This window comes from Capsella rubella, unplaced genomic scaffold (assembly GCF_000375325.1).
Source record: "Capsella rubella cultivar Monte Gargano unplaced genomic scaffold, Caprub1_0 scaffold_1, whole genome shotgun sequence".
NCBI lineage: Eukaryota > Viridiplantae > Streptophyta > Magnoliopsida > Brassicales > Brassicaceae > Capsella > Capsella rubella.
This window is the reverse complement of record NW_006238923.1, coordinates 10,996,782-11,020,919: the sequence shown is the minus strand read 5'-3', so window position 1 is coordinate 11,020,919 and position 24,138 is coordinate 10,996,782. Positions and strand designations below refer to the sequence as shown.

Sequence of the window (24,138 nt, the reverse complement as noted above, 5' to 3'; positions counted from 1 at the left end):
TATATAATTATCAAACCAATTTATAAGACATTCTTCTAAGAATAATGATCCTTATATTTAGTTTGTGATTCAACATGTAATAATACAAAGAACATTATAATTTGTTTTAACTTTGAATTTTATACTTGATTTCCTATATAAAAAACAATTTGATATTCCATTTCCTATCTATTATATATACTACAAGGATGAAAAATATAATTAAACCTAGAAATATAACTTAAATTAAGAGGAATATAAAAAGAGATTAAAAATAAAATTATTTCTTGGGAATTTTTAAGGTTTCTCTCTCTCCTTATTGGTCCATTTAGCATTTATTTTTTAATTATAATATTTATTTTTAATTAAACCAAATATCTAACACATTTAGTCATATACTGTAATTCATACTTGAAATCCACACTTTACTATTAAATTGTAACTTAAATTATATAACCTTTCAGTTGACTATTTGTTTCCTCCATTTAACTTCAATTAACACACTATAAAATATAATTATAACTCTTCTGATTTAATTATTTTAGAATTGCAACTTACATCATATTTTATCCTATAAATACTCATTTTTACATCCTCCTCCACCATATATGATATTCTCAATATTTTCTTTGTTTAATTTTTAATGTTCTTGCATGGGTTGAAAGCTCAATTAAGATATCATTGTAAGAGCTTGATTATATATTTGGTTAAAACTTTTGTTTTTAATTATATTTCTTCTTCATTTTTTCATTGTTTTTTATACTATTAAATGTATAATACATATGTATAATAATATTTTATGGCTATAAGGAAATTACTTTATCGATGGGATTCAAAAATATTGATTTCTGACCATCGTACCATAAGAAAATCAAGCTAAATAAACCATTTTCATTGTTTTACTTTATTTTTTTTCTTTCTCACATATTCATGTATATTTATTTTATTTTCGAACTATGTAATTATTTTAACAAAATATTTTTTTGTTATATTCAAACCAATTTGTAAGACATTGAAATAAATAAAATTTTATACACAAATAAAGGTAATTTTTGTGTATATTTATAAGTTTACACACATATTTGGATAAATTTCAACATTTTTAGTGGTTGTTTTCATAAAGTTTGAAAAGGGGGTAAATTTAAAAAGTTGTATTTTTAAAGTGGTATTTTTTAAATTCTCCCAATATCATTTCTATTTTTATCATTAACAATATTATTGTTTTATCAAAAAATACTGAAAAGTACTAAAGAAAATTACTATCAAAATTGATTAATTGAACAATTAACCAACGAATAAATTCAAAAGATATGGATGTATGCTTCTATTGTATGATTTAAATAAATAACATGTAAAAATGGCATAAGCATTAAAATTTATTTAATCTATTTTTATAAATAATAAATAAATTAAAATAATTATAAAAATATACAACAACCCGCGCATATGCGCGGGACATTACCTAGTATTCTAAAACAGTCCTTTAAAGGAATTAAGAAGTTTGATCGTTCTTATTGCGCCGGAGAACAAAAACCGATCGCGTCCCCTATCAACGGGGCAGCGAGATACATCAAGCAAGCTCTTTTGAACTCTTTTTGTGAAGTTTGTAGCTCGGTAATAAGGTCTCCTAATGCTTGTAACACCCAAAAAGAAGTGTTATATAATACCGAGTTAAGTCAAGGTGTAAAGTGTAAGATGCTTGAGTTAAAGGCAAAGCTATACCATTTTTTATCGTTTTGAAGTAGAGATTATGGTTTTGAAGTAGAGGTAGAGATCATGCACTGTCATTTATTTATTTTCTTATATAACTCTACTTTGAACAGTTTTCTAGTTATTTTTTTTATTAGCATATCTATAAAACTCCTAAAATTTTTATTTATTTATTTTCTTATATATCTCTACTTTCAATAGTTTTCATTTTAGATTTCAAATGAAAATGTTTGGTAAAAATTCCAAATTTATTTCACATTTTTAATGACTTAGCCAATAAAAAAAAATTGAAAATATATCTATTTTATATTTTTCTTAATTTACGTACAAAAATCTTAAACAACAACTCATTAAATAGTAGTTACTCAATATATTCGCAAATGAAATCAATAATGTAGCGCAAATCGTGCAATTATTGTCAACAAACAACTCATTCGATATGATTAAAATCTTAATTTAGGAAATGAGAAAATTCAACTTTTCATTATTGTATGCGACAATTATTGGAAACATATTTACTCCCAATTCCACTAATGTATCGGCAATCATAATATAAAATTTTAAGGCAATGTTAATAACTCCAGCAAACGAGAATACATAATTTTACCACATCCACTAATTTTCTAAATACACAAGAAAATCTCACATCGATAACAATGTATGTATATAGAAGCTGCTGACGGCCTTGGAAGATCTAGCAACTGAAGGCCATGGACTCGCAGACGAGCATCACGTAAGAACATGTAAGCTTAGGGTTTATTGGTTTTTTTTTTTTTTTTTACAAAATTTACTACAAGAGAAAGAGGGCTCCCAAAAACTCTTCCAACCAGAATCAAGCACAGTTGATGAGATATTCTTTCTTTCTAGGAGATTTCTTTTATAATCAGACTTTTAGAATGAATTACCAGTTATAAACTGATGCATTACCCTAGTTTTTGTACTTGTCTTTTTCACTTTACTCACTTGTAACAGTCTGTTAAATGTTGTTTAAATGTTGTTCGCATATGGGAAGTTGCTAGATATAGCTTATAATTGAAGCAAGCATTGCATCTATACTATTAAAGCTGAAGTACACAATGAATTTACACTATAGTTTCAAAATGATATAATTATCATTTCTAACTGGGTTAACACACGGATCTAACTAACTAAACGGATATGTTAATCGGGTTTAGAGATTTAATCTCCATCGTTCATTTTTCAGTTGATAAAAAAAAAAAATTGGTTTTCAATATTAAAGGAAAGATAATTATTACGTTTGATATTTAACTTTATTTGTAAGATACAATGCCTAAAACTTAGTTTAATTGGCAAGATTTTCTTAATTTCAAATATTTTATAAAGATCTTGATCGAAATTTTAAACATTGAGTATTTTAATATTTGTTTTAATAGAAACCATTCCATGTTTTCTTAGTATGGAATATTCAATGTAGTTGACTTTTTAAACTATTTTAATTTTTAACTTGACCAACCAAATCAATCTATATGTTTAAGTGTTTTGGTTCTGAATTTTTTTTTCTTCTTTTTAGGGGAAAATGGCTCTTTGATCTTGATTTGATTTCAAAAGTTGGCGGCCTTGGAAGATCCAGCGACCGAAGATCATAGACTCACATATGAACATCACGTAAGAATCTTAGGGTTTCTTGCGATTTTTAGTGTTTGTTGTGGTTTAGGGTTTCTTAAATGATGTTTGCTAATTAAGCATGAAATTATATACTTTTGCAAAGCTTCTTACTTTGATCATATTAAGTACAAATCTTTTTTTTATACAATTAGTTTATTTATGTTAACAACCAGAAAATGAATTTGCATATAATTCAATGTCCATATTTTCATTTTAAAATACCGATTAAAATTAAGAGATTGAGATGACTCCACAAAGCTCAAAGGACATGCCAGTAAAAATCAATGATAAAGTAAGAATTTAGTCTCATCAAGTGTTTTCGATTGATCGATAATTTCTTGAGTACACACCATTTAGCAATTCACCATCCGTTTTGGCCTTGCTTCAGGTTGCCAAGTGAAAGTGGAGAGGTTTTCGATATCCCAATAGAGTGTCTAGAATATGTGATGTGAAGACCCTCTCAAAAGAGTTGATGAATGGTAAAATCTCATCCCTTTAAAATTCTATATCTTACTTTGTTTTTTTTTTTTTTTATTGTTCTTATCTGATATTACAATAACATAACAATTAATTAATTAAAATGGAATTGAGATTAAGCTTGGGTAGTAAGGAACCATACCATTGCAGATCCCTCGATCGAAACATTTACCATATGATCTCAAGTCATGATCATATATCACAAGACTTGGACCGGGATTACGATCAATCCCATCAAAAAGCAACAGCTTATTCTTCTTCTTCAGAATTGCTAGTGGAATGGTTACTTGTCGGTCCATTTCATTCCCTGGAAAAAACTCTCTAGGAAAATAAGGTAGATCCAATGAATACATTATTTCCCATGTTTTGTCTTCATGATTTAATACCCATATGTATTGTTTTGGCCATGCTTTTTCTGATAGGCATAAACGGTTATTCAGATTGCTAACGTTGAGCAATCCAAAATTTCTCGAGGGAGTAGGGAGTACAAAGGTTGCCTCAAAAGTTTCTTTGTGAAAATCAAAAGACACAACTCTTGTTTTCGTAGTATCGGGGCCATCATTGATCAACCAATGAAGTGATCCATCTACGTAAACCGGTTCTTGACATGCATCAAAAATCACATAAGGAAAAGACTTCACGTACCTCCACGTATTGGTCTGATCAAAATCAAAAATTTCACAGGTAGTGACACTATCTTCGTGTCTTTTGAAATTGTTATATAACCAAACTAACTTGTACGCTCCCGTGTATATGTCTTTTCCGAATCCGAGCTTGTCATAGGAATACCGTGCAGTAGGCATTTTTCCTCGTTCTCTTAGCAAGGAGTAGATTTCTTGATAGCCCGCACCATGAATTTGTCGGTACCATCTAGTACTTGGATTGACAACAAATATTTCTCCGAACCTATCGTAACAACATATCATACCGTCACAACTATTGGTCACTTTAGGCGGGACATTAAACTCGATCGCTGGAATATCAATCCTTCTTGGTGGAGGGTTAGGACAAGGGAGCTCAATCGGAACCGATGAACCCAACACCAACATCCTCATTAGACAGAAGTTAATGGGTTCAAAAAGACCTTCAACGAGGAGAAAATTTGGGTCTAGTGATTGGTGATGTGTCATATGTCTCTTCTTGAAATGTTGAGATTCTAGAGTCCATCTCCATCTTCTGGACACAGATTTGAATCTGAGAAGAGATTTAACCGAGAGTCTTGAAATAATCTCCTCCACTAAATCATGAGGTACTTCCATACTAGTTATTGAATCGATGATTTTTTTTCCTCTTAGATGATATATGTACGTATAAGACCCTAAACATCTTATAGATTATATATATACAATACATAGCCTTTTTTACTTGGTGAGAGGGATCAATATATGTATATTACAATGTTTTAACGTGTCGAATTTTGGTGAAAAAATAAAGATAAAGATGATATATGTATCATTTTATTTAGAAAGATAAATATTCTTTTGCTTTCTTTTCATCTTTTTGCAACATTTTGAGATTATAAATTAAATTCATTCAATTCAATTAAAGATAATGCATTTAATCCAGTTAGATATATCATATATTATATTGCATTAGTGTTGTTATAAACTGTACGTTGATTTTCTTCTTTTTTCTGTGAACACATGTTAAAATTATGTATGAAAAGCAAACATATACATATACATATTTTTGCTTGCATGCACGTGCGATGGAAAAATAGAACAATAAACATGTTTATTAGTATATACATATATATATATATATATAATTAATAACCAAAAAAACATGTTTGTATTTTGTATATGCCAAAATACTTATGGTACGTTGACTTAGAAATTTTATAAAGAAAAAGAAAATTTCAGAAGACTTTGAAAAATATACATAAAGGAATGAATTGATAGATAATGTTAAACCTTAAAATGGGTGGTTTGTCAACCAAGGAAGAGTGTATAGTAGTAACTAATGAATTAGTGAAGATTCTTCTAGAACCATTTTTTTAGGGTTTGTGGGTTAATTTTTATGGGCTCAAGATTTTGGAATCCACAAATTGAAACCTTAAAAACTCTAATGGGTTGAAACCCAAATATAATGATCTTATAAGCCTTACCTGACAAAGACATTCAGTTTTTAACATATGATATATGTGTTTGTCATTTGGATTTTAATTACTAGTAACAAGTAATTGAACGTTCATTATTTTTGTTGTTGTTGCAACTTGCAAAAGATCATACGTCAACTTTGCAAAGACTCTAGTATTTGTGATTACAACTCTAATATGAGTTTCCGCGTAAACCAATTACTAAAAGTAACTTTATACAACGAAATGCTATTATCATATTGAGAAAGTATAAAACTTCACGGTAAGTTTTCAGAATGACAAAAAGTATATGAGTTGTTGCGTAATTATTAAGTTGACATCGAAATTAATAACTAACCTCACACTTTAATCACATACAAGAAATACTTATTTCGGGTAAATACAAATGGACACGGAATATAGCAGGATCAATGATATGAATTATTGACTTAGTAAAATCTTATGATGATAATATTTCTGAATAAAATATGGTTTTATATTGTTAAATAACTTATATTGTTAAATAACTTTTAAGATCAAAGTAAGTCGATATTAATTCAAAATTAATTTCAAGAAGCAAAATCGATATATATATTTTTTAAATGAATTTCTAAATCAAATTGGATTTGGAAAGCAATGAAATTTTTTATCTTGGTTCTAAAATTTCAATAAAAATTTGGGTTTTATTATTGGGCTTGTTAAAAATCTGTACCTCAATAAACTAAAAACAAAAAGTAAGGATTTAATAATCTAAAAATTAGTTATCTCACTTCCAGACACCTAAAATGACATTTCTGTCCTTCACTTGGTTTAGCCAAAACAAACAAAAAAGTGTAGGATACGTAACACTGTTCATAGCATTCGATAACTTGTTTTTAAACATATTAACTAATTTGTTATCGCGATAATTTACACATTATCAATTAAATTAATACTAACACTATTTATTTTTTATTGATAGAATTTGATAATACTGTTCATCCATGATTAATAGCATTTGATAACTTATTTTTAAACATGTTAAATAATTTGTTACTGCGATAATTTACATATTATCTGTTAAATTAATAATAACACTATTCATACGTGATTGACAGAATTCGATAACATTGTTCATCAGTGTTTAATAGCATTCGATAACTTGTTTTTAAACATGTTAATAATCTGTTATCGCGGTAATTTATCAACCCAAACCACTATTTTGTCAACCCAAACCAAAATTATATTTCGTTTAATTATAAAATCTAAACCCTAGCCACTATTTTGCCAACCCAAACCGAAATATAATTTCGTTCAATTACACAATCTAAACCATAACCACTATTTTGTCAACCCAAACCAAAATATAATTTCAAAACATATTTTTTGTGATTTTATTGTTAAACTTAATATGCTAAATAATTTAACAGTATAAATTATATTGTATTGGGATAAAACTATAAGTTATATGGTAAGTTTGAAATTATTCTGATAAATTATTTATTATCGTGTTGAATCATTGTATCATATTGTAGAAGTTAAAAACATATGACGTATAAATGTTGGATAAAAAAAGTCTATAATTTATTGATATTTAGTATGTTATCTCGTTAAGTTATTTGTTACCATATATAATGGTATTTTCGTCTAACCAAAATAACTATGAGAGAGAACTAATTTTAAAATTATTGAGGTCAAACACTTAATTTTTTTTTTATTTGAGTATACAGAGTGGTATTTCCCTTTATTTTACCAAAATAGCAAAACTAAGGTTCACTGAACATTTTAATATAAATAAAGGGACCAAATAATAATTTTTGAATTTTTTGCATACTATTTTTTATTTGAAAACCCTCAAGAGAGTCTATCTTAAGCCAAAGGTGTATTAACTCAAATAGCTCACTAGATGTTTAGTACTACTCTGCATCATCTTCCTCGTCGTCCGACTCTTCCTTGTTTCACCAGGTGGGTTTCTTCGTTTCTGTATCAATCTACTGTTTCGTTCTCGTGCCCTCAAGTTTCGTATATTAGTAATGCAACCAAATCGATCGTCTCTGTTCATAGTCATTGGGTAATTTCGTTCTGAAAGACAAAAAAATTTGTGTACTTTGTGAGAAATTTCTCATCTTTTTACTGGAATCAATCCTCACGAGTCTTGATTTGATATGGGTTGTAATTGGATTCGTATGGCTAATAGGCAATGATGAATTTTGGAGTTTAACCTTAACATTGATGTTAAAGGATTGATTTTTTTTTTTTGGTTTCCTGTATCTGACTCTTTGATTCAACAGTTCTCGAGTTTGCAGGAAAATTGTTTCGAAAAGAATGAGTACGAATCCAGCAATTGAGCCTAAAGTTCGCCAATTCGAATCGGTTGAAGGAGCTGATATTAGTTCAAGAAGTAAATCTGATGGTTTGTATATGTCCATAAGTTGGTATGAAGTTGTGAATATTAAGTATATGATTTGAGGTGGTATTGAGAATTTTTGTGTTTCCAGGTATCAGATTCCGTCTAGTTTCGTATAACATTTTAGCTCAGGTATAAATATCATCAAGCTGTTTAATATCCCATAAGCTTTATGATATGTAGTTTGATATTTGACAAAGTTTGTAGTTTTAATCTTAGTTAGATTGCGTTTTCTGGGCTTGATTTAGAGATAATAGCAGTTCTTTAAGTTCCTTTGTGAAGTTTCTGATATATTTGAGCTTCATCTTTCTTGTAGGTTTATGTGAAGAGTGCCCTTCTTCCACACTCTCCACCTGCCTGTCTCAAGTAACTATTCTCTACATTTCACATTTTCAAAATCAAACTTTATGACACTAGTCAAGAGTTCTTTCTGTGAGTTGTAATTAATGGTCTGGAGTATTAAAACTTCAAGTCAAGATTTACTTCAAAAAACAGCAATGGATTCAGTCAATGTGCTGGAACTTAGTTAGAAGTAGGCACTATTGTGTTTGGTGTTGCTCACATTGATTATATCGATTAACCAATATGTACTTGGATTTAGCCATAGATTATCTTTGTTAAAAGCTTAGGGAATGGTGCTTTTAAATGGGTTATGATATTTGCTGTAAATGTGACTTGGTCTTCCTTTTATTGTGTTGCAGGTGGAAAGCTCGTTCACATGCAATTCATAGCGTTCTCAAAAATCTCGAGGCTGATTTCTTTTGTCTGCAGGTTTATTCTTGTGAATCTTCTTCTTCTTCTTTTTGTTTGGTACCTTTTTCTAATAAGACAGAACTCCTTCCCTCTAGTTCAATCCACTAGACAATCTTAGATGTTCATAAATGTTAGTGTTGTTTGTTCATAGTGCCTATGAATTGTGTCTATCAAATGGTGTCTCCACTTGTTAGTTATATTGCTATTGCTACAATGTTTGCAGGAAGTAGATGAGTACGATAGCTTTTACAGAAAAAACATGGAGTCTCTGGGCTATTCTGGGATATATATTCAGAGAACAGGACAGAGGAAGCGTGATGGTTGTGCAATCTTCTACAAGCCAAGCTGGTATGATTAAAACATTAGGCGTTACAAGACTTAACTTAATGCAGAAACATTAATCTGATTGAAACAACACTCTTCTTTTGATTTAGTGCAGAATTGGTCACTAAGGAACGGATCGAATATAATGATCTTGTGGACTCATTAAAGGCAGATAGTGTTACCTGCAGCGAACAGAAGATTGAGACATCCAACGAAGGAAAAGGTGATGCCAAAGCGAAAGGTAACTTTGTCCTTTTGGAGGAAAAGAAAGCAAGTCCTTGGTACTGTTTCTTTACATCTCAACATCATTACCAACTTTTATCTATTGTTCTCTTCACATGTTTCCACAAATCTGCACCAAACAAAAGATTCTCGGAAAGACAGTCGTGACCTTAATGATCCACTAGTGAGACTAAAACGGGATTGTGTTGGAATAATGGCTGCTTTTAGAATCAACAAGCCATTTCATCACATTGTTATCGTGGCAAACACACATCTTTACTGGTAAATAAACTTGTCACCCATTAAAATGATATTTTCCGCATGTTTCAACTTTCATCTCATGATTACTTCTTTCTAGGGACCCGGAATTGGCTGATGTCAAGCTTGCTCAAGCCAAGTACCTCTTATCACGACTAGCTCAGTTCAAAACGCTAATATCAGATGAATTTGAGTGCACACCTTCGTTGCTACTAGCCGGTGACTTCAATTCAATTCCTGGGGATAAGGTTCGGTTCAATTGCTTACATCGAGTTTCCCTGATTGTTCAATCTTTTTTTGCAAATCAGAATATTTTGGGTCTCTTGTGGTAAAAGAATAATAATTTTCAACGTTTTCCAGGTTTATAGTTACCTAGTATCGGGTACTGTAAAACCCGCAGAGACCATAATAGAAGAAGAAGCTCCACTTCCTCTATCTAGTGTCTATGAAGTCACAATAGGAGAGCCTAAGTTCACAAATTGCACTCCTGGCTTCACAAACACACTTGACTACATCTTCTTCTCTCCTTCTGACTTGATCAAACCTGTGAGTATCCTCCAACTACCTGAACCGGAATCTCCAGATGTTGTCGGTTTCTTACCCAATCATCACCACCCGAGTGATCATTTACCAATAGGAGCTGAGTTTGAGATTTGTCGGGGATAGAAAGTTTTGTTCAGTAGAAATTTTTGTTGCATTACTCCATTGTTTCACCAAAGGAAACATACACAACACAGTACTTGAAAGACAAATCATTTTTGTCCCTATAAACTTGGAATTTTCATTTTTTGCATTGTTTTCATTGGAGTATTGAGAGAATATATGAACTTTTTCTATAGAAGAAATTTATTTACTTTTCTTACACTAATTGAAAGTTCAATGTTCACAATTTGACCATGGCATTAGTAAACAATATACCAATATTTTCTAAACGCTTTTATACCTTAGTTCTGTCTTATTAATTGCACTCACAAGATAACAAGAATTTGTTCTATTTTTATCTTGTCAACTTAGACAAAACAACAGAAGATTTTGTGAAATGACATAATAAAAATGATGATTTTGTTCAAAACTTGTTGAATAAAGTTGCAACAAAATAAGTCTAAGCATTGATCTATTTTATCTATCAACCACTAAAGTGGTACAGTCGCACCAACTTACATTGACGATAATTGTGATGATGGGTACGAAACGAATATTCTTTTTTACAGTCCCAACTTTTCACCGATAATTTGAACCATTGCTAATGAATAAAGTCGTACTATTTTTTATCTAAAAATGACAGTGATGTAATGTGTTGTTCCAAAACACATATAAGATTTCTTTTCAAAACGCATAATGATCGTTCCTTTGAATATATATATCGCACAAACAACCGAACAATTTATTGTTTCTCTTTTATAAATAAGTATAAGCTTTTCCCTTGAGAACTTTTAACCTATTGCTAATCTGAAAATGAAGATCTTTGATGTGAGTTTCATCAGAGAGTTCATAGTGAAAGCTTCCGGTGATCAACCAGAGAAAGTTAATAGCCTTGCTCTCTCAAATCTTGACCTTCTCTCCGGCCGTTTTCCGGTGACTTACTTTTACTTCTACCCCAAGAAACAGAATTTATCCTTTGAAACGATCGTCAAATCCCTCAAAGCCTCTCTCTCGGAGACTCTTAACTACTTCTATCCTTTTGCGGGTCAGATTGTTACCAACGAAACCTCTCAGGAGGAGCCTATAATCATCTGCAACGACAATGGAGCTTTGCTTGTCGAAGCCAGGGCCAGTGTCGATCTCAAAAGTTTGGATTTTTACAATCTTGACGCGTTTCTCCAGTCAAAGCTGGTTCGGGTTAACCAGGATTTCCCTTTACAGATTCAAGCCACAGAGTTTGAATGCGGAGGCCTCGCAATAACATTCACCTTCGATCATGCTTTAGGGGACGCAAGCTCCTTCGGGAATTTCCTCACTTCGTGGTCAGAGATATCGAGAAATCAGCCTGTTTCTTGTGTACCAGATCACAGGAGAAATCTCCTCCGGGCACGGTCTCCTCCACGTTATGACCCTCACTTGGACAAAACATTCATAAAATGCAGCGAGGACGACATTAAGAACATACCAACGCCTAAAACTCTCATCAAGCGTCTCTATCACATCAATGCTTCGAGCCTATACACGTTGCAAGCTCTAGCTACTGTAAACGGAGAGAGCAGGACAAAAATTGAAGCTTTCTCCGCTTATGTGTGGAAGAAAATGGTGGATTCTATAGAGAGTAGTCATAAGACCTGCAAGATGGGATGGCTTGTGGACGGTAGAGGAAGACTCGAGACCGTTACCTCCAACTATATAGGAAACGTCTTGTCTGTAGCTGTCGGAGAAGCCACTATCGAAAATCTGAGGCAAAACCATGTATCAGAGATAGCAAACATAGTGCATAAATCGATAACACAAGTAACAAACGATATTCATTTCACAGATTTGATAGATTGGATAGAGAGTCACCGACCTGGACTGATGTTGGCTCGGGTGGTTCTCGGACAAGAAGGGCCAGCTTTGGTCTTGTCTTCAGGACGACGGTTCCCTGTGGCTGAATTGGATTTTGGATTTGGTGCTCCTTTCCTAGGGACTGTATGTTCAACGATTGAGAAAATAGGAGTTGGTTACCTGAACCAGCGACCTAGCGCCTGCAATGATGGCTCGTGGTCAGTTTCTGCTATCGTGTGGCCTGAACTCGCTGAAGCTTTAGAGTCTGACTCAGTTTTTCAGCCAATGTCTGCGAAACATCTTCAACTCCAGACCTGAAAAAATGCTCAGCTAACGAGAAAAAAATAAGCCCAAAGGAAGAAGCTTTCATCGCTTTCTTTATTATATGCAAAATTATGGTTACATTATGGTTACAATGTGGCAAAACCATGTAAGAGTTTATCCTTTTCACATCTTCTACACTATATGTTACTTCTGCACAGGAAACAAAAACAAAATCAGGGAGCTCGCCAGATTTCAAATATTCAAACCCATGGTCAGAAGTCTCAAGGCTTCTTCAAATATTTCTTGGCTTCTGCGGAGAAGGTTCTAGCGATTTGTTTGTCGGAGAATGTTAAAGGAAGTTCTTCATCATCATAATTAGTCTCACTTCCGTCTATCCAGCTATGAGGTCTACTTGAGTCTTTTGGACTATCATCTCCTTCGACGGAATCCATGGGTGAGTTTGGTTCATCTTGTAACTCGCGATACAAGTGTTTAATTATAAAAAGAGCAGTATCATTATCTCTCCAATAGTTTCTGCACAGTATATAACAGTCTTGAGTTCTTGGCTCTAAACGTTAAATGTAATGTGTTAACAATGAAAAGTTTCACTTACGTATGAGCTCCTATTGCTTGTAGATACGGATGCTCAAAGGTTTTATCCTGCATCACCCAATTATTGCAGCAATTATTATATGCAAACTAGCGAGCTTTAGCCAAATGTCAGTACATATTGATTCGGTTTTTTACTCATATTGCAGTTCCCAAGAACTACAGCATCCGCAGGAAAACTGGAATCATAAAATTTATAAATTAGGAGGAAATGCATCAAAACTTCACCTGGAGCATGTGATCTATTCGACCATCTCTAGTTCCAGTTAATCTCTCCATCATTAAGGAACCATAGGTCCTTCCATCCTTTTCGTCATCAGTTTCTTCCATCTCTGTTCCATCACACATACAAAGTAAAATTAGAAGTAAATCAGAGACAATAGAAAAACCTTGCAAAGAAATGACTTTTTTACCGTCTAGGTTATCCGCACTTTTGGATTGACAAATAGTGAGAACTCTTGTCTGCATGAGAATTAAAGATAAGTACATTAAATCACAAAGCATAACAACTTGGGTCAGTATTACAACATATAGAAAACTAGATAGAAATCCAAAATTACGCACCCTTACTGAATCAAAATGATTCATTACTCTCTGTGAACGCGCCACAAAATCCTCTTTGAAATCCTATAGAACATTACACAGAGCAACCGAATTAGAAGCGGACGCAAAAAGAAATGCAAAACCACAAAATTTAGAGTACCTGTAATCCAATATGCAACCGCTTACCACCTCTGTGGTAGGGAATAATAACAGGTCGCCTGGGAAGGTACTCTTTACAGACAAGTGGCTCCAATCTGCGTAGAACACTGTTACATACTTGCAAAAGAGCGTAACAAAGACAGCGAGATCATAAACTAATTACACATTGTTTTATTTCCATGAAGACTAACCTATATGCAACAGGATCATAAGGGTGAAAAATGTTGAACATTCGACGACAAGCTGGCATCTCTTCAATAGCATTCTCCTCTTCCCAGTAATCTGTTCCCTTACCTAACACATATTGAACAGCTTTTAGATCCTTTAAAGAGACTTCGCAAAGAAAAGTGAACAATCAATTCAATAGCAGAGTAAAGAACCTACAAGAAAAAATAAGAATTCAGCCGATTACTATGATTGTCTATTCACAGATCTCTTGTTTTCTAAATCCCGGTGTTACATAAAAACCAATAAGCAAATGAAAGCGCTAATTAATGAGTAATACCTATCCCAAGACGTATATTTCGAAGGGCGAGAAATACTCCAAGAGGAGACCCAACTGCAAAGAAAGTGTCAACCTGAGCAGAATATGCAGATCAGAGTTAGAGTGATGTTTTTTCAGTGTGGGTTTTGAATGTGAGATATACACTTTAGTTCTACAACCCCACACCTTGAACTCAAGCTTTTGGTACTTGATAAAAGGAGTAAAGCTTGTTGGTGTATTGGCATCTTCAGTTGGCGCCTTCTCGTTGTTGAACTGCTTAGGCACCACAGATGCCTTCGCTTTTTCTGTTGATAACACCATTTCATATCCATCACTCAGATGTACATGAATGAAGTTTTAATATGGGGAAAAATAAAACATCAACAGTTAGAAACAATACCATCAGACAATATCCTGGCATTCTCTGATTGCAGCTGCGCTACTTTTGACCTCAATGAGTTAACCTGGGATAACAATAACCATGATCAATGGAAACATGAGTCTTTATCTGTTTTGGTCAGTTAGCCAAAAAACTGGACAATCCATAGAGAACACAAAAATTAGAAAGTATCAGATGCTATGAACAGAAGTGTTGAAAGCTTGTAAGCCCTAAACACATAATCTCATCAAAGAATGAAAACTTAAATGTGCCACTATTTACCTCTTCTTGTAACAACTTGATAGTCTTCTCATTATTAGAAATGCCACTCTCTTTATCCCATGATTGCTCTTGAGAACATGATGAAGAATCAGGTGTTTCACAGTTCGCTCCATCTGGACCATCCTGTGCGGAAATAGCACCATTAGAATCATGATGGTCATCTTCCTGGCTGCCTCTTCTTTCCAAACCCACGTTGTCTACAACAGAATCAGAGATCAATGAAGGAGCTTCCTGGATGACATCGTGATCCTCCAATACCGTTGATTCTTTAGCCATCATGTTATTATCTTGACCTGTGATTTCCTCAGTGTTATTCAACTGCTTTGATTTTTCTGACTCAAGATTTGATGATGGATGTGAACTACAAGGTTTGTCCACGCCAGCTGGAACTGGAGGAGATTCTTCATCTGGAAAAAATTTCTTGTATATTGAATCCATTGGAAATGGGGATGACAAATTGTGCTGATGACATAAGATGTCATAGGAGAGAACACTCCCCAAAGAATGTCCATAAATGGAAATCTGTAAAAGTCAATGAAGAGAACATGAATTTCAATTTCTAGCAGGCGTACACTAGTCAAAAGTTGATGAATGAAAAATACTAGATCAGATACCTTTCCTACATAGTCAGGATTCCGCTTTAAAAATTTCAGATACAGTCTATTCAGCTGCTTTGAAACCTGTCAAACGAAAAAAGAGCACAAATCACTTTTCATACTAAAAAGATAACCAGTTATAATGATACAGGAGATGAAAGTAACAATCTCTTATAACGTTTTATAAATCTAAAACTAAATCACGAATTTGTTTCAATTTGGCACTTTAAGAGAAAGTGAACATCAAGTTTGGGAAATATCAATACCGAATCAATTATAGCCTGACAGTATATGGGGCTCATGTAGTATAACACATCATGAACAGTTGCACTCAGCATCTCTCGTAAACGCCGTACACCGTCTAAAGTACATTTATCAACAGCAGCTTCACCGCTTAGCTTTAGACCCTTTCTCCACTACAAAAACAATAGAGAAAGACAGAATCCATAAAGTAAGATCATACTATACAGAGATAAAACAGAAGGGGATAGAAATATTTATGTATCTGTGTATAGATACCTGGCATGGGATGAAAAGGACTCGTTGAGTGCTGAGCTGATGAGAGGTTAGATGACGCTCCGCTAAAGCTGCCGTGATTTGCCGAAAATTTCCAACATCGTCAACAAGATTAGACTTTTCGACTTTTTGGCCAATACCATGAACCATAAATACAAGATGACGAACAGGGACCTGGACAACATAACACAAAACAGAAACTTTGAGATATTCTACACACAATTTAACGATAGATATCAGATTCTCTATATGCAAATGCAAGTCACAGAAAACAATGGCATACAAAGACATACTTGAGAACAGTAGTCATCCATTTCTTCCTCCTTTTGTTGTCGTAGTTCTTCCTGAACAGATGCACGATAAATATATGTTCAATTACAAGAACTCTAACCAGCTAACAAGAAGAATCTAAACGTAGGACTTAATCTGATTTTTCAGTATATAGTGGTAAGGATAGAGTTAAGAAAATTAACAAACGAAATTAGAAAAGTCAAAAAACCTGCGTAGGTTTTGAAGAGTAGGAACCAGCATAACCTCGTCTCAACTTAATTCCATTCCCAGTATATCCAACAATGCCAGAGAATCCAGAAGGATCAACATTAAGCCACGATTCCCAGGTGTCATCCTCCCCAGTAAAGAGAGCATGGAGTCCCTACAATACCAATTTGGATAATATTATCTATGAACCATTTAGCTGACAAAAATACAGTTTCGTACCCATGAAATCAAACACATACCAGACTGGAACCCTGCAAATCGATACGAGCTGCAAAAAGCCCAGAGGGTTGAAAACTTCTTCTGCGCCAAACCTGGGTGAAAATAATCCAAACTTATTGGTGCTATTGTCAAATCATCAACAATATATATGAACAGAACTATCAAGAGTTCCCAACAAAAGAGAGAGATTAAATGGGCAACAAGAGATAGCTTTAGTGGATTTATGAATCTTAAAACCAAAAACAAAACTAAGAGAAAAAGCATCCATTGCTTCTAGTTCTGGGAAAACCGGAATCATAAATTCGAATTGTATTCCACAGAAAGATATCTAACCTTGTTACGATATGCAACCTCCAACTGCTCAGAAAGTGTTTCTGGCATTGGAAGCCAGTCTAGGCCACCTTTACGAGCAAACCAATGGCCTCTAAGCACACGGCGATTATCTCCATTCCAGTACACGGGAAAACAATGCCTCCTCACCAAGTCCACCTGCAGCATTCCGGTTCCTTGGTCAGAAACATAGATTGAATGTAAGGACTATAATGGCTCAGCCTATTAAATTTACAAGAAAATTCTAAAACACTCTTTGAATCTCTGGACGGTGGTACCTCATATAGCCCACCCTTAACAGGTACACCAACTCTTTCCTCTTCAACTTCATATAGACTAGAGGACACAGAAGCTTCAGAAGGAGTTTCGATTGACTGCTTAACCAATTTGCTTTTAGAATTAACTTGTGGTCTCGGACCTTCACTGCATTCTGCATACTCTTTCCACCAGAGTGACAACAACTCATCTTCTCTCTATTGCACATATATCCCAAAATATATACTTTTGTCAGATATCACAACCCATTCAAATTTTGAACCATCCGATCAAGAACTTGTCGATATAAACAAATACAAACCACAAAAGCTTAGAAGAAGGAGAAGTACCTGAAGGAAAGATGCCTCAATCGCAAGAGAATCCCTCATACCAAAACGGAAATACTCACTCTTTCCTACTACATCAGTGCGAGGTACTGAAGCAGCTAATTCTGCAGAATATACATAACAACATCATATCTTCAATCCAGACATAAGAAATTTGGATTCACAAACAAAGCCCCTTCTATAATCAACCCACTAAACCAACCAATTAATGATATGGCATTGCTAATGACATCTTCTAAGCTAGCAGCAATTTCTATTTCTAGCTATTTATTATCGCTACTATAAGAGTTATGAAGCTGAAACAAGCCAAATAAGACTCACCGTTTTCAGCTAAAGGAACCTTACAAAAGTACCACCGAACATCACTCCCATCAGATGGACTTCGAGTCTGAGCAAGATACTTTTGTCTACCATAACATTGCTCAATCACATCTTCCAATCTCGCAATATTCGAAGGCGTATTCTTCAACAAATCCGGAGAAGTTTCATTAATCTCCCGAGTTCCTAAACGTGCTTCTCTATCTTCCATCTAATCCAAACCAAAAAAAAAACAAAAATCATAAAAAAGCATCAGACTTTGGACTAGAAAACACAAACCTAAATCAGTAATCAGAAAAAAAAAAAAGTCTAATTTCAAAACCAACAACGAGTTTCTGATCGGTTCGGTGATCAAATTACTGAAAACTTTTAACAAACCCCTGCAGAGAACAAATATCAAGAATCAATACATACCACGACCCAGGTGGTGTTAAAGGATGAAGCTTTAGACGGGAATTAACAGAAAGATTACAGATTTTTTTGATTCGATGAAAAGCCAAATCCCAGAGAAGAGAATTAGAAACAAGGAACAAACCAAAAAAAAAGGTCGTTTGAAAATGATGAAAAAAAGAGAGTGACAGCTGTGAAATCGAAAATGAATTGAAAGGTTTTAAGTTTTTGTTGAGAGAAAGAATATTCGCGAGAGGCCGAAGCCGAACAAACAGCAAATCTTTGCTTTAGCGGTTGCGTGTACTGTCATCTTCTCCAAACTACTACCACGTAGATGCCATGTCATCACTCATTAATTACGTTTTATTTTGACAGTTTACCTTCAACATTAATTACCTAAATTATTATACTAATCTCAAAATTAACACATTTGTTTTTGATTACGACATAAGAAAAACCCAAAAACCCATTCTTGAAAAAGCGGTAGATGAACAACTAACACTTTTTTGCAGTCAACATCATCATCATCAACATCATCATCCTTTGTATATGAGACCTCGAATCAGAGATGCTTCAGATAAACTCCGACCAAATCGAGACGACGATCACGGCGAAGCTAAGTTTCATCGGAAGCACCTTCCGCCTCTCAGGACCATGTTCGGTCGATGGCGGAAATGGACTGTTCTCGTTGCGGCGATCTGGATTCAAGCATCGACGGGGACCAACTTCGATTTCTCTGCTTACTCTTCCCATCTCAAATCGGTGCTTGGAATTTCTCAGGTGAGGTTGAATTACCTCGCGGTGGCTTCTGATTTGGGGAAGGCGTTTGGGTGGTCGTCGGGGATTGCTTTAGGTTATTTCCCTCTCTCCGTCGTTCTTTTTGCTGCGGCGGCTATGGGATTTGTTGGTTATGGTGTTCAGTGGCTTGTCATCACCAACATCATCACTTTGCCTTATTCTCTGGTACATTTATAACTATTTGAATTCGAAATGATGTGTTGCTGCTTCTGCGTTCTTGTAGATCAAGAATCTGATTTGAATGTGGAATTGATTTATTAGTCTGTTAGATTTTTTGATAGAACAGTATTTGATTTGACGTAGTGATTGAATCATTTTTTAAACATGATAGGTGTTTCTCTGCTGCTTGTTGGCTGGATTAAGTATCTGTTGGTTCAACACAGCTTGTTTCATCCTCTGCATTCGTCATTTCCCGAACAATCGTGCTCTCGCTTTATCTTTAACGGTGAGCTTCAATGGAATCAGTGCAGCATTGTACTCACTTGCTTTCAATGCAATTAACCCGTTGTCCTCGAACTTATACCTTCTGCTGAACTCTCTGGTTCCCCTTGTCGTTTCCTTTGCTGCCCTTTACCCGGTTCTTGCTAAACCATCTTTAGACCCTACACCAGATAGTGAATCCCGACGACATGACTCTCATGTGTTTACCATTTTGAATGTCTTAGCCGTCATGACAAGTTTCCACCTTCTCCTATCCAGTTCCAGTACTTCATCAGCTCGGTTGAATTTTCTCGGAGCTATCATCCTTCTTGTTTTCCCCTTGTGTGCTCCCGTTATCGTTTATGCTCGGGATTACTTTCTTCCAGTTATTAATCATCGTTTAAACCATGACAACTCTGGCTATGTTATGCTTAACGTAGATGAGCTCAAGAGCCAAAAAGCGTTTGTTTCCAGCAATACCGGATATGAACATATGGGGACTGCTAAGGAAGGCTACATAGTGAGGCTCGGTGATGAGCACTCGTTTCGATTGCTCATTAGTAGATTGGAGTTTTGGTTATACTACATTGCCTATTTCTGTGGTGGCACAATTGGCCTTGTTTATAGCAACAATTTGGGACAAATTGCTCAGTCTTTGGGACAAAACTCTACAATCCTAGTCACTATCTACTCTTCATTCTCTTTCTTCGGTCGTTTGCTCTCTGCCGCGCCAGATTTTATGCACAAGTAAGTTTCATTTATAGATTAATGAATGTTTAATGTGAAATTTGCTTAACATATTCTCATTAAGAATACTGGATCTTGCAGGAGATTTCGTTTGACAAGAAGCGGCTGGTTTGCAATCGCACTCTTGCCAACTCCAATCGCTTTCATTTTACTGGCTGTATCATCCTCACAGCAAACAGTACTACAGACCGCAACCGCCTTAATCGGTCTGAGCTCAGGTTTCATATTCGCAGCTGCAGTCTCCATAACATCAGATCTCTTTGGACCCAATAGCGTAGGTGTTAACCACAACATTCTCATCACAAACATACCCATCGGCTCCCTCTTATACGGTTACGTCGCTGCCTCCATTTACGAATCCAACGCAAGCCCTGAAATAACACTAATCGTGTCTGACTCCATAGTTTGCATCGGAAGAGACTGCTACTTCAAAACATTTGTGTTTTGGGGTTGCTTGTCTATCCTGGGCGTCGTTTCAAGTCTGTTACTGTACATAAGAACCAAACCGGTTTATCACCGGCTCGAACAAGAACAGGTTTCAATAACAACATCATACAAGGATCTTGATCCGTTGTAAATCAAATTTGTAACACAAAGAAACCACATTGGCAGTTTCTCTTGATTATACACGAGTTCGTACTTACATTTACATATCATAAAAATAGAATGTTCTCGTATAAACTTAAAATTAAAATTGTCTTTAATAAAGTGAACTAATCACGCATTTTTGACGCGCACAGTATCGGAGCCAACGTAACTGACAAAAACATGAATTAGCCGTTGGGACGAGTGACGACTTTTTTTACTATCATTTTCTTCTCTCACTCTTATTTCTTTCTTCTTCCCCAAAAAGCAAAAAAACCCTAAAGAAGCTTCGTTTCTATTGATAATGGCGGATTTTGGGTATTTTTCGGATACAGACGATTCAGCAGTGGAAGAGTTGGTTTCTCAAGCGAAGGAGCTTTCGGCTTTGGAGCAAATAGCTGCAATCAATTGTTCAGGATTCACCGATTCTACTCTTCCCGATGATCTCGAGTCTCGTTTCCGTCGCCTCAAATCTCTTCCAGCTCCTCCACGACCCGACCCTGTTTCCTCTTCTTCGTCGAAGAATACGAATAAGCATCTCACGCAGTCCAGGAGCGTTGCGAGTCATCATCCCAAGGAGGATGATAAATTCTCAGGAAATCGAAGTAATCCAGGTAAGAAACCTGGTCCTGTGACTTTATCCGATGAGGATTCGAGTAATTTATCGAGGAACAAACGAGATCTGGACTTGAAATCGAGTTCGCGAGCTGAGCTTGTCTCTAACGGAAGCGGAGATTTCTCCGATTCTGGAAACGAGAGTAAGATTTTCTCGCCAGTGAAACAAACCAAGAAGAAGCTACCCAAAGAGAAACGCAGAATCGTATCATCACCGTCTTCGTCATCTTCAATTGATTTAGCTACACCACCATCATCAACAGATTCAGAGCCAGAGAAAAGATCGAAGTCGAAATCAAAATCCAAATCATCCTCCTCATCAACCTCATGGTTCGACAAGTTATCTCCGTCGAAAATCATCAGATCAATTTGGCGTTCTTCGCCGAATAAATCGTCAACAAACAACAAGAAGAATCTGAAAAGTTGTAAATCGTTTAACACCGCTGCTACTTATTCCTCTGGTCGAGAGAGGAACATCGATTTCGACGAGTTTTTATCTGATCTCAATGCATTTCCAGTGGAAGATCAGAGAAAAATGTTGAAGAAAGCTCTCAAAGAGCAGCAGAAGATGAGGAAAGAAGCAGCTGAGATCATCAAAATGGCGAAACAAGCATCAGCTAGATTCGATTTTGATGATTAAAGAAAGATAGAATTGGGAAAGAATCTGCTATTTGGGTTTTTTGGGGTTTGGCTGGTTCGGTTCAGTTGTTTTGGTTATTTAATTTTCCCGGTTTGAAGATATATAAAATGTAACCAGAAGTATAAATAAGAATTATAATTTAATTATATCAACAAAGCTATTGTGTTGATTCGTTTAACATAAGTGAAAACCCGAAAGTCACATGATTAATGCTTATTAACCATCCCACATCTCCCACTAAACCTCTTAATTAATGAAAATTAAAGCTAATCTAGTCAAATCACCAAACTCCTTGCCGTTTCAATCTTTTCGAATTCCCATTCGTGCCGTTTATATAAACTCATCCAAGCTTCACTCATTCCCACCATAACAACATTCCAAGAAAATCGAAAATGGCAACCAAAACATTTCTCTACTGTTCTCTCTTCGCTATCGTCTTCTTCTTCGCTTCCACTTCTTCAGCTCACTTGAATATAACCGCTCGCGTCGAGCTTATCCACCGTGACTCTCCTCATTCACCACTTTACAACCCTCACCACACAGTCACCGACCGTCTAAACGCAGCTTTCCTCCGTTCAATCTCTCGTTCCCGCCGTTTCTCAACCAAAACCGATCTCCAATCCGGTTTAATCTCAAATGGCGGCGAATACTTCATGTCCATCTCTATCGGTACTCCACCGTCGAAAGTCTTAGCCATCGCTGACACGGGAAGTGACCTAACGTGGATCCAATGCAAGCCATGTCAACATTGTTACAAGCAAAACAGTCCACTCTTCGACAAGAGCAAATCCTCCACCTACAAAACCGAACCTTGCGATTCCAAATCCTGCCACGCCTTGTCCGAACACGAAGAAGGGTGCAATGAATCGAGAGACATCTGCAAATACCGTTACTCTTATGGAGACGAATCGTTTACCAAAGGAGATATTGCAACCGAAACAATCTCCATCGATTCTTCCTCTGGCTCCCCTGTTTCATTCCCTGGTACAGTCTTCGGCTGCGGCTACAACAACGGTGGTACGTTCGAAGAAACCGGCTCCGGAATCATTGGACTCGGAGGCGGTTCGTTATCGTTAGTTTCCCAGCTAGGTTCTTCCATAGGGAAAAAGTTCTCGTATTGCTTGTCACACACGTCATCTACAACAAACGGTACAAGCGTCATAAACCTAGGAACCAACTCGATTTCTTCCAAGCCAAGCGAAGAGTCCGCTACCCTCACTACACCGTTAACCGTAAAAGACCCCGAGACTTACTATTTCTTAACTCTCGAAGCAATCACCGTCGGCAAAACCAAGCTTCCATACACTGGAGGAGGATACAGTTTAAACAAGCAATCAAAGAAAGGAACCGGGAACATCATAATTGATTCCGGCACTACGCTTACGCTTCTCGACTCAGGATTTTACGATGATTTCGGTGCGGCCGTGGAAGAATCAGTGACCGGAGCTAAACGTGTGAGTGATCCACAAGGGATATTAACACACTGTTTCAAATCCGGAGACAAAGAGATCGGTTTGCCGGAGATAACAATGCATTTCACTGACGCCGACGTGAAGCTGAGTCTGATCAACGCGTTCGTGAAAATGAGTGAAGATATGGTCTGCTTGAGTATAATTCCGACAACTGAAGTTGCTATCTATGGTAACTTGGTTCAGATGGATTTTCTTGTCGGCTATGACTTGGAGACCAAAACGGTATCGTTTCAGAGTATGGATTGCGCTGGTAACTTATGAAGCTAAACGATGTCGTCTAATATTCATAATAATAATAATACTTTATTGAACTTAATGAATATTCAGTATAAATAATTTCTTAATTTCCTTCTTTAAAATAATAACCTGAAAACAAATTGGAGCTCCT

At 35.4% G+C, this 24,138-nt stretch overlaps 6 protein-coding genes across 9 annotated transcripts; 5 read left to right on the top strand and 1 right to left on the bottom strand.

Annotated features, from left to right (window-relative positions):
- Positions 1-7,730: 7,730 nt before the first annotated feature.
- On the top strand, positions 7,731-10,659 carry LOC17900171 (carbon catabolite repressor protein 4 homolog 4). Its single transcript, XM_023789794.1, has 10 exons — positions 7,731-7,813; positions 8,140-8,261; positions 8,347-8,387; positions 8,572-8,621; positions 8,957-9,026; positions 9,232-9,356; positions 9,443-9,573; positions 9,701-9,836; positions 9,913-10,060; positions 10,173-10,659. The coding sequence occupies exons 1-10, from the start codon at positions 7,755-7,757 to the stop codon at positions 10,476-10,478; spliced, it is 1,188 nt and encodes a 395-aa protein (XP_023645562.1). The 5' UTR covers positions 7,731-7,754; the 3' UTR covers positions 10,479-10,659.
- A 426-nt stretch (positions 10,660-11,085) lies between these two features.
- On the top strand, positions 11,086-12,602 carry LOC17897089 (shikimate O-hydroxycinnamoyltransferase). The gene has a single exon (XM_006303456.2). The coding sequence runs from the start codon at positions 11,268-11,270 to the stop codon at positions 12,600-12,602; it is 1,335 nt and encodes a 444-aa protein (XP_006303518.1). The 5' UTR covers positions 11,086-11,267.
- LOC17897903 (phospholipase SGR2) lies at positions 12,309-18,703 on the bottom strand. 4 transcript variants are annotated; one of them, XR_002835462.1, is made up of 24 exons: positions 18,498-18,702; positions 18,087-18,294; positions 17,769-17,869; positions 17,442-17,636; positions 17,167-17,322; positions 16,854-16,925; positions 16,616-16,768; positions 16,410-16,460; positions 16,120-16,290; positions 15,867-16,016; positions 15,619-15,684; positions 15,005-15,526; positions 14,744-14,807; positions 14,530-14,648; positions 14,365-14,437; positions 14,051-14,153; positions 13,861-13,954; positions 13,722-13,784; positions 13,571-13,619; positions 13,386-13,489; positions 13,162-13,208; positions 12,688-13,082; positions 12,465-12,598; positions 12,309-12,387 (listed from the first exon to the last, which is right to left on the bottom strand). XR_002835462.1 is itself a non-coding variant. In XM_023789607.1 (23 exons), exons 3-23 carry the CDS (start codon positions 18,292-18,294, stop codon positions 12,830-12,832), a joined length of 2,814 nt encoding a protein of 937 aa, XP_023645375.1. In that variant the 5' UTR covers positions 18,406-18,463; positions 18,556-18,703; the 3' UTR covers positions 12,638-12,829. The 4 variants fall into 4 exon arrangements, 3 of the variants coding, with proteins under 3 accessions (XP_023645375.1, XP_023645374.1, XP_023645373.1); XM_023789607.1 differs by lacking the exons at positions 12,309-12,387; positions 12,465-12,598 and adding an exon at positions 18,406-18,463 and having other exon boundaries at positions 12,638-13,082; positions 18,556-18,703; XM_023789606.1 differs by lacking the exons at positions 12,309-12,387; positions 12,465-12,598 and adding an exon at positions 18,410-18,463 and having other exon boundaries at positions 12,638-13,082; positions 18,556-18,703.
- Positions 18,704-18,918: 215 nt separating this feature from the next.
- On the top strand, positions 18,919-21,087 carry LOC17898525 (protein NUCLEAR FUSION DEFECTIVE 4). The gene is made up of 3 exons (XM_006306150.2): positions 18,919-19,436; positions 19,603-20,438; positions 20,520-21,087. Exons 1-3 carry the CDS (start codon positions 19,023-19,025, stop codon positions 21,013-21,015), a joined length of 1,746 nt encoding a protein of 581 aa, XP_006306212.2. The 5' UTR covers positions 18,919-19,022; the 3' UTR covers positions 21,016-21,087.
- An 89-nt stretch (positions 21,088-21,176) lies between these two features.
- LOC17897029 (putative protein TPRXL) lies at positions 21,177-22,447 on the top strand. Its single transcript, XM_006304810.2, has one exon. It carries the CDS (start codon positions 21,328-21,330, stop codon positions 22,276-22,278), a length of 951 nt encoding a protein of 316 aa, XP_006304872.1. The 5' UTR covers positions 21,177-21,327; the 3' UTR covers positions 22,279-22,447.
- A 223-nt stretch (positions 22,448-22,670) lies between these two features.
- On the top strand, positions 22,671-24,011 carry LOC17898943 (probable aspartic protease At2g35615). Its single transcript, XM_006303562.1, has one exon. The coding sequence runs from the start codon at positions 22,671-22,673 to the stop codon at positions 24,009-24,011; it is 1,341 nt and encodes a 446-aa protein (XP_006303624.1).
- Positions 24,012-24,138: the final 127 nt, after the last annotated feature.

Excerpts from the sequence above, each read along its gene's own strand:
- LOC17900171 (XM_023789794.1), top strand. The coding sequence starts at position 7,755 with ATGTTTAGTACTACTCTGCATCATCTTCCTCGTCGTCCGACTCTTCCT. Across the intron at positions 7,814-8,139 it reads ACTCTTCCTTGTTTCACCAG|TTCTCGAGTTTGCAGGAAAA; the intron begins GTGGGTTTCTTC and ends TTGATTCAACAG. Across the intron at positions 9,027-9,231 it reads CTGATTTCTTTTGTCTGCAG|GAAGTAGATGAGTACGATAG; the intron begins GTTTATTCTTGT and ends CAATGTTTGCAG.
- LOC17897089 (XM_006303456.2), top strand. The coding sequence starts at position 11,268 with ATGAAGATCTTTGATGTGAGTTTCATCAGAGAGTTCATAGTGAAAGCT.
- LOC17897903 (XM_023789607.1), bottom strand. The coding sequence starts at position 18,294 with ATGGAAGATAGAGAAGCACGTTTAGGAACTCGGGAGATTAATGAAACT. Across the intron at positions 16,769-16,853 it reads ATTTGCAGGGTTCCAGTCTG|GGACTCCATGCTCTCTTTAC; the intron begins GTATGTGTTTGA and ends TTGGTATTGTAG. Across the intron at positions 14,649-14,743 it reads TGCCAGGATATTGTCTGATG|AAAAAGCGAAGGCATCTGTG; the intron begins GTATTGTTTCTA and ends TGTTATCAACAG.
- LOC17898525 (XM_006306150.2), top strand. The coding sequence starts at position 19,023 with ATGAGACCTCGAATCAGAGATGCTTCAGATAAACTCCGACCAAATCGA. Across the intron at positions 19,437-19,602 it reads TCACTTTGCCTTATTCTCTG|GTGTTTCTCTGCTGCTTGTT; the intron begins GTACATTTATAA and ends TAAACATGATAG. Across the intron at positions 20,439-20,519 it reads GCGCCAGATTTTATGCACAA|GAGATTTCGTTTGACAAGAA; the intron begins GTAAGTTTCATT and ends TGGATCTTGCAG.
- LOC17897029 (XM_006304810.2), top strand. The coding sequence starts at position 21,328 with ATGGCGGATTTTGGGTATTTTTCGGATACAGACGATTCAGCAGTGGAA.
- LOC17898943 (XM_006303562.1), top strand. The coding sequence starts at position 22,671 with ATGGCAACCAAAACATTTCTCTACTGTTCTCTCTTCGCTATCGTCTTC.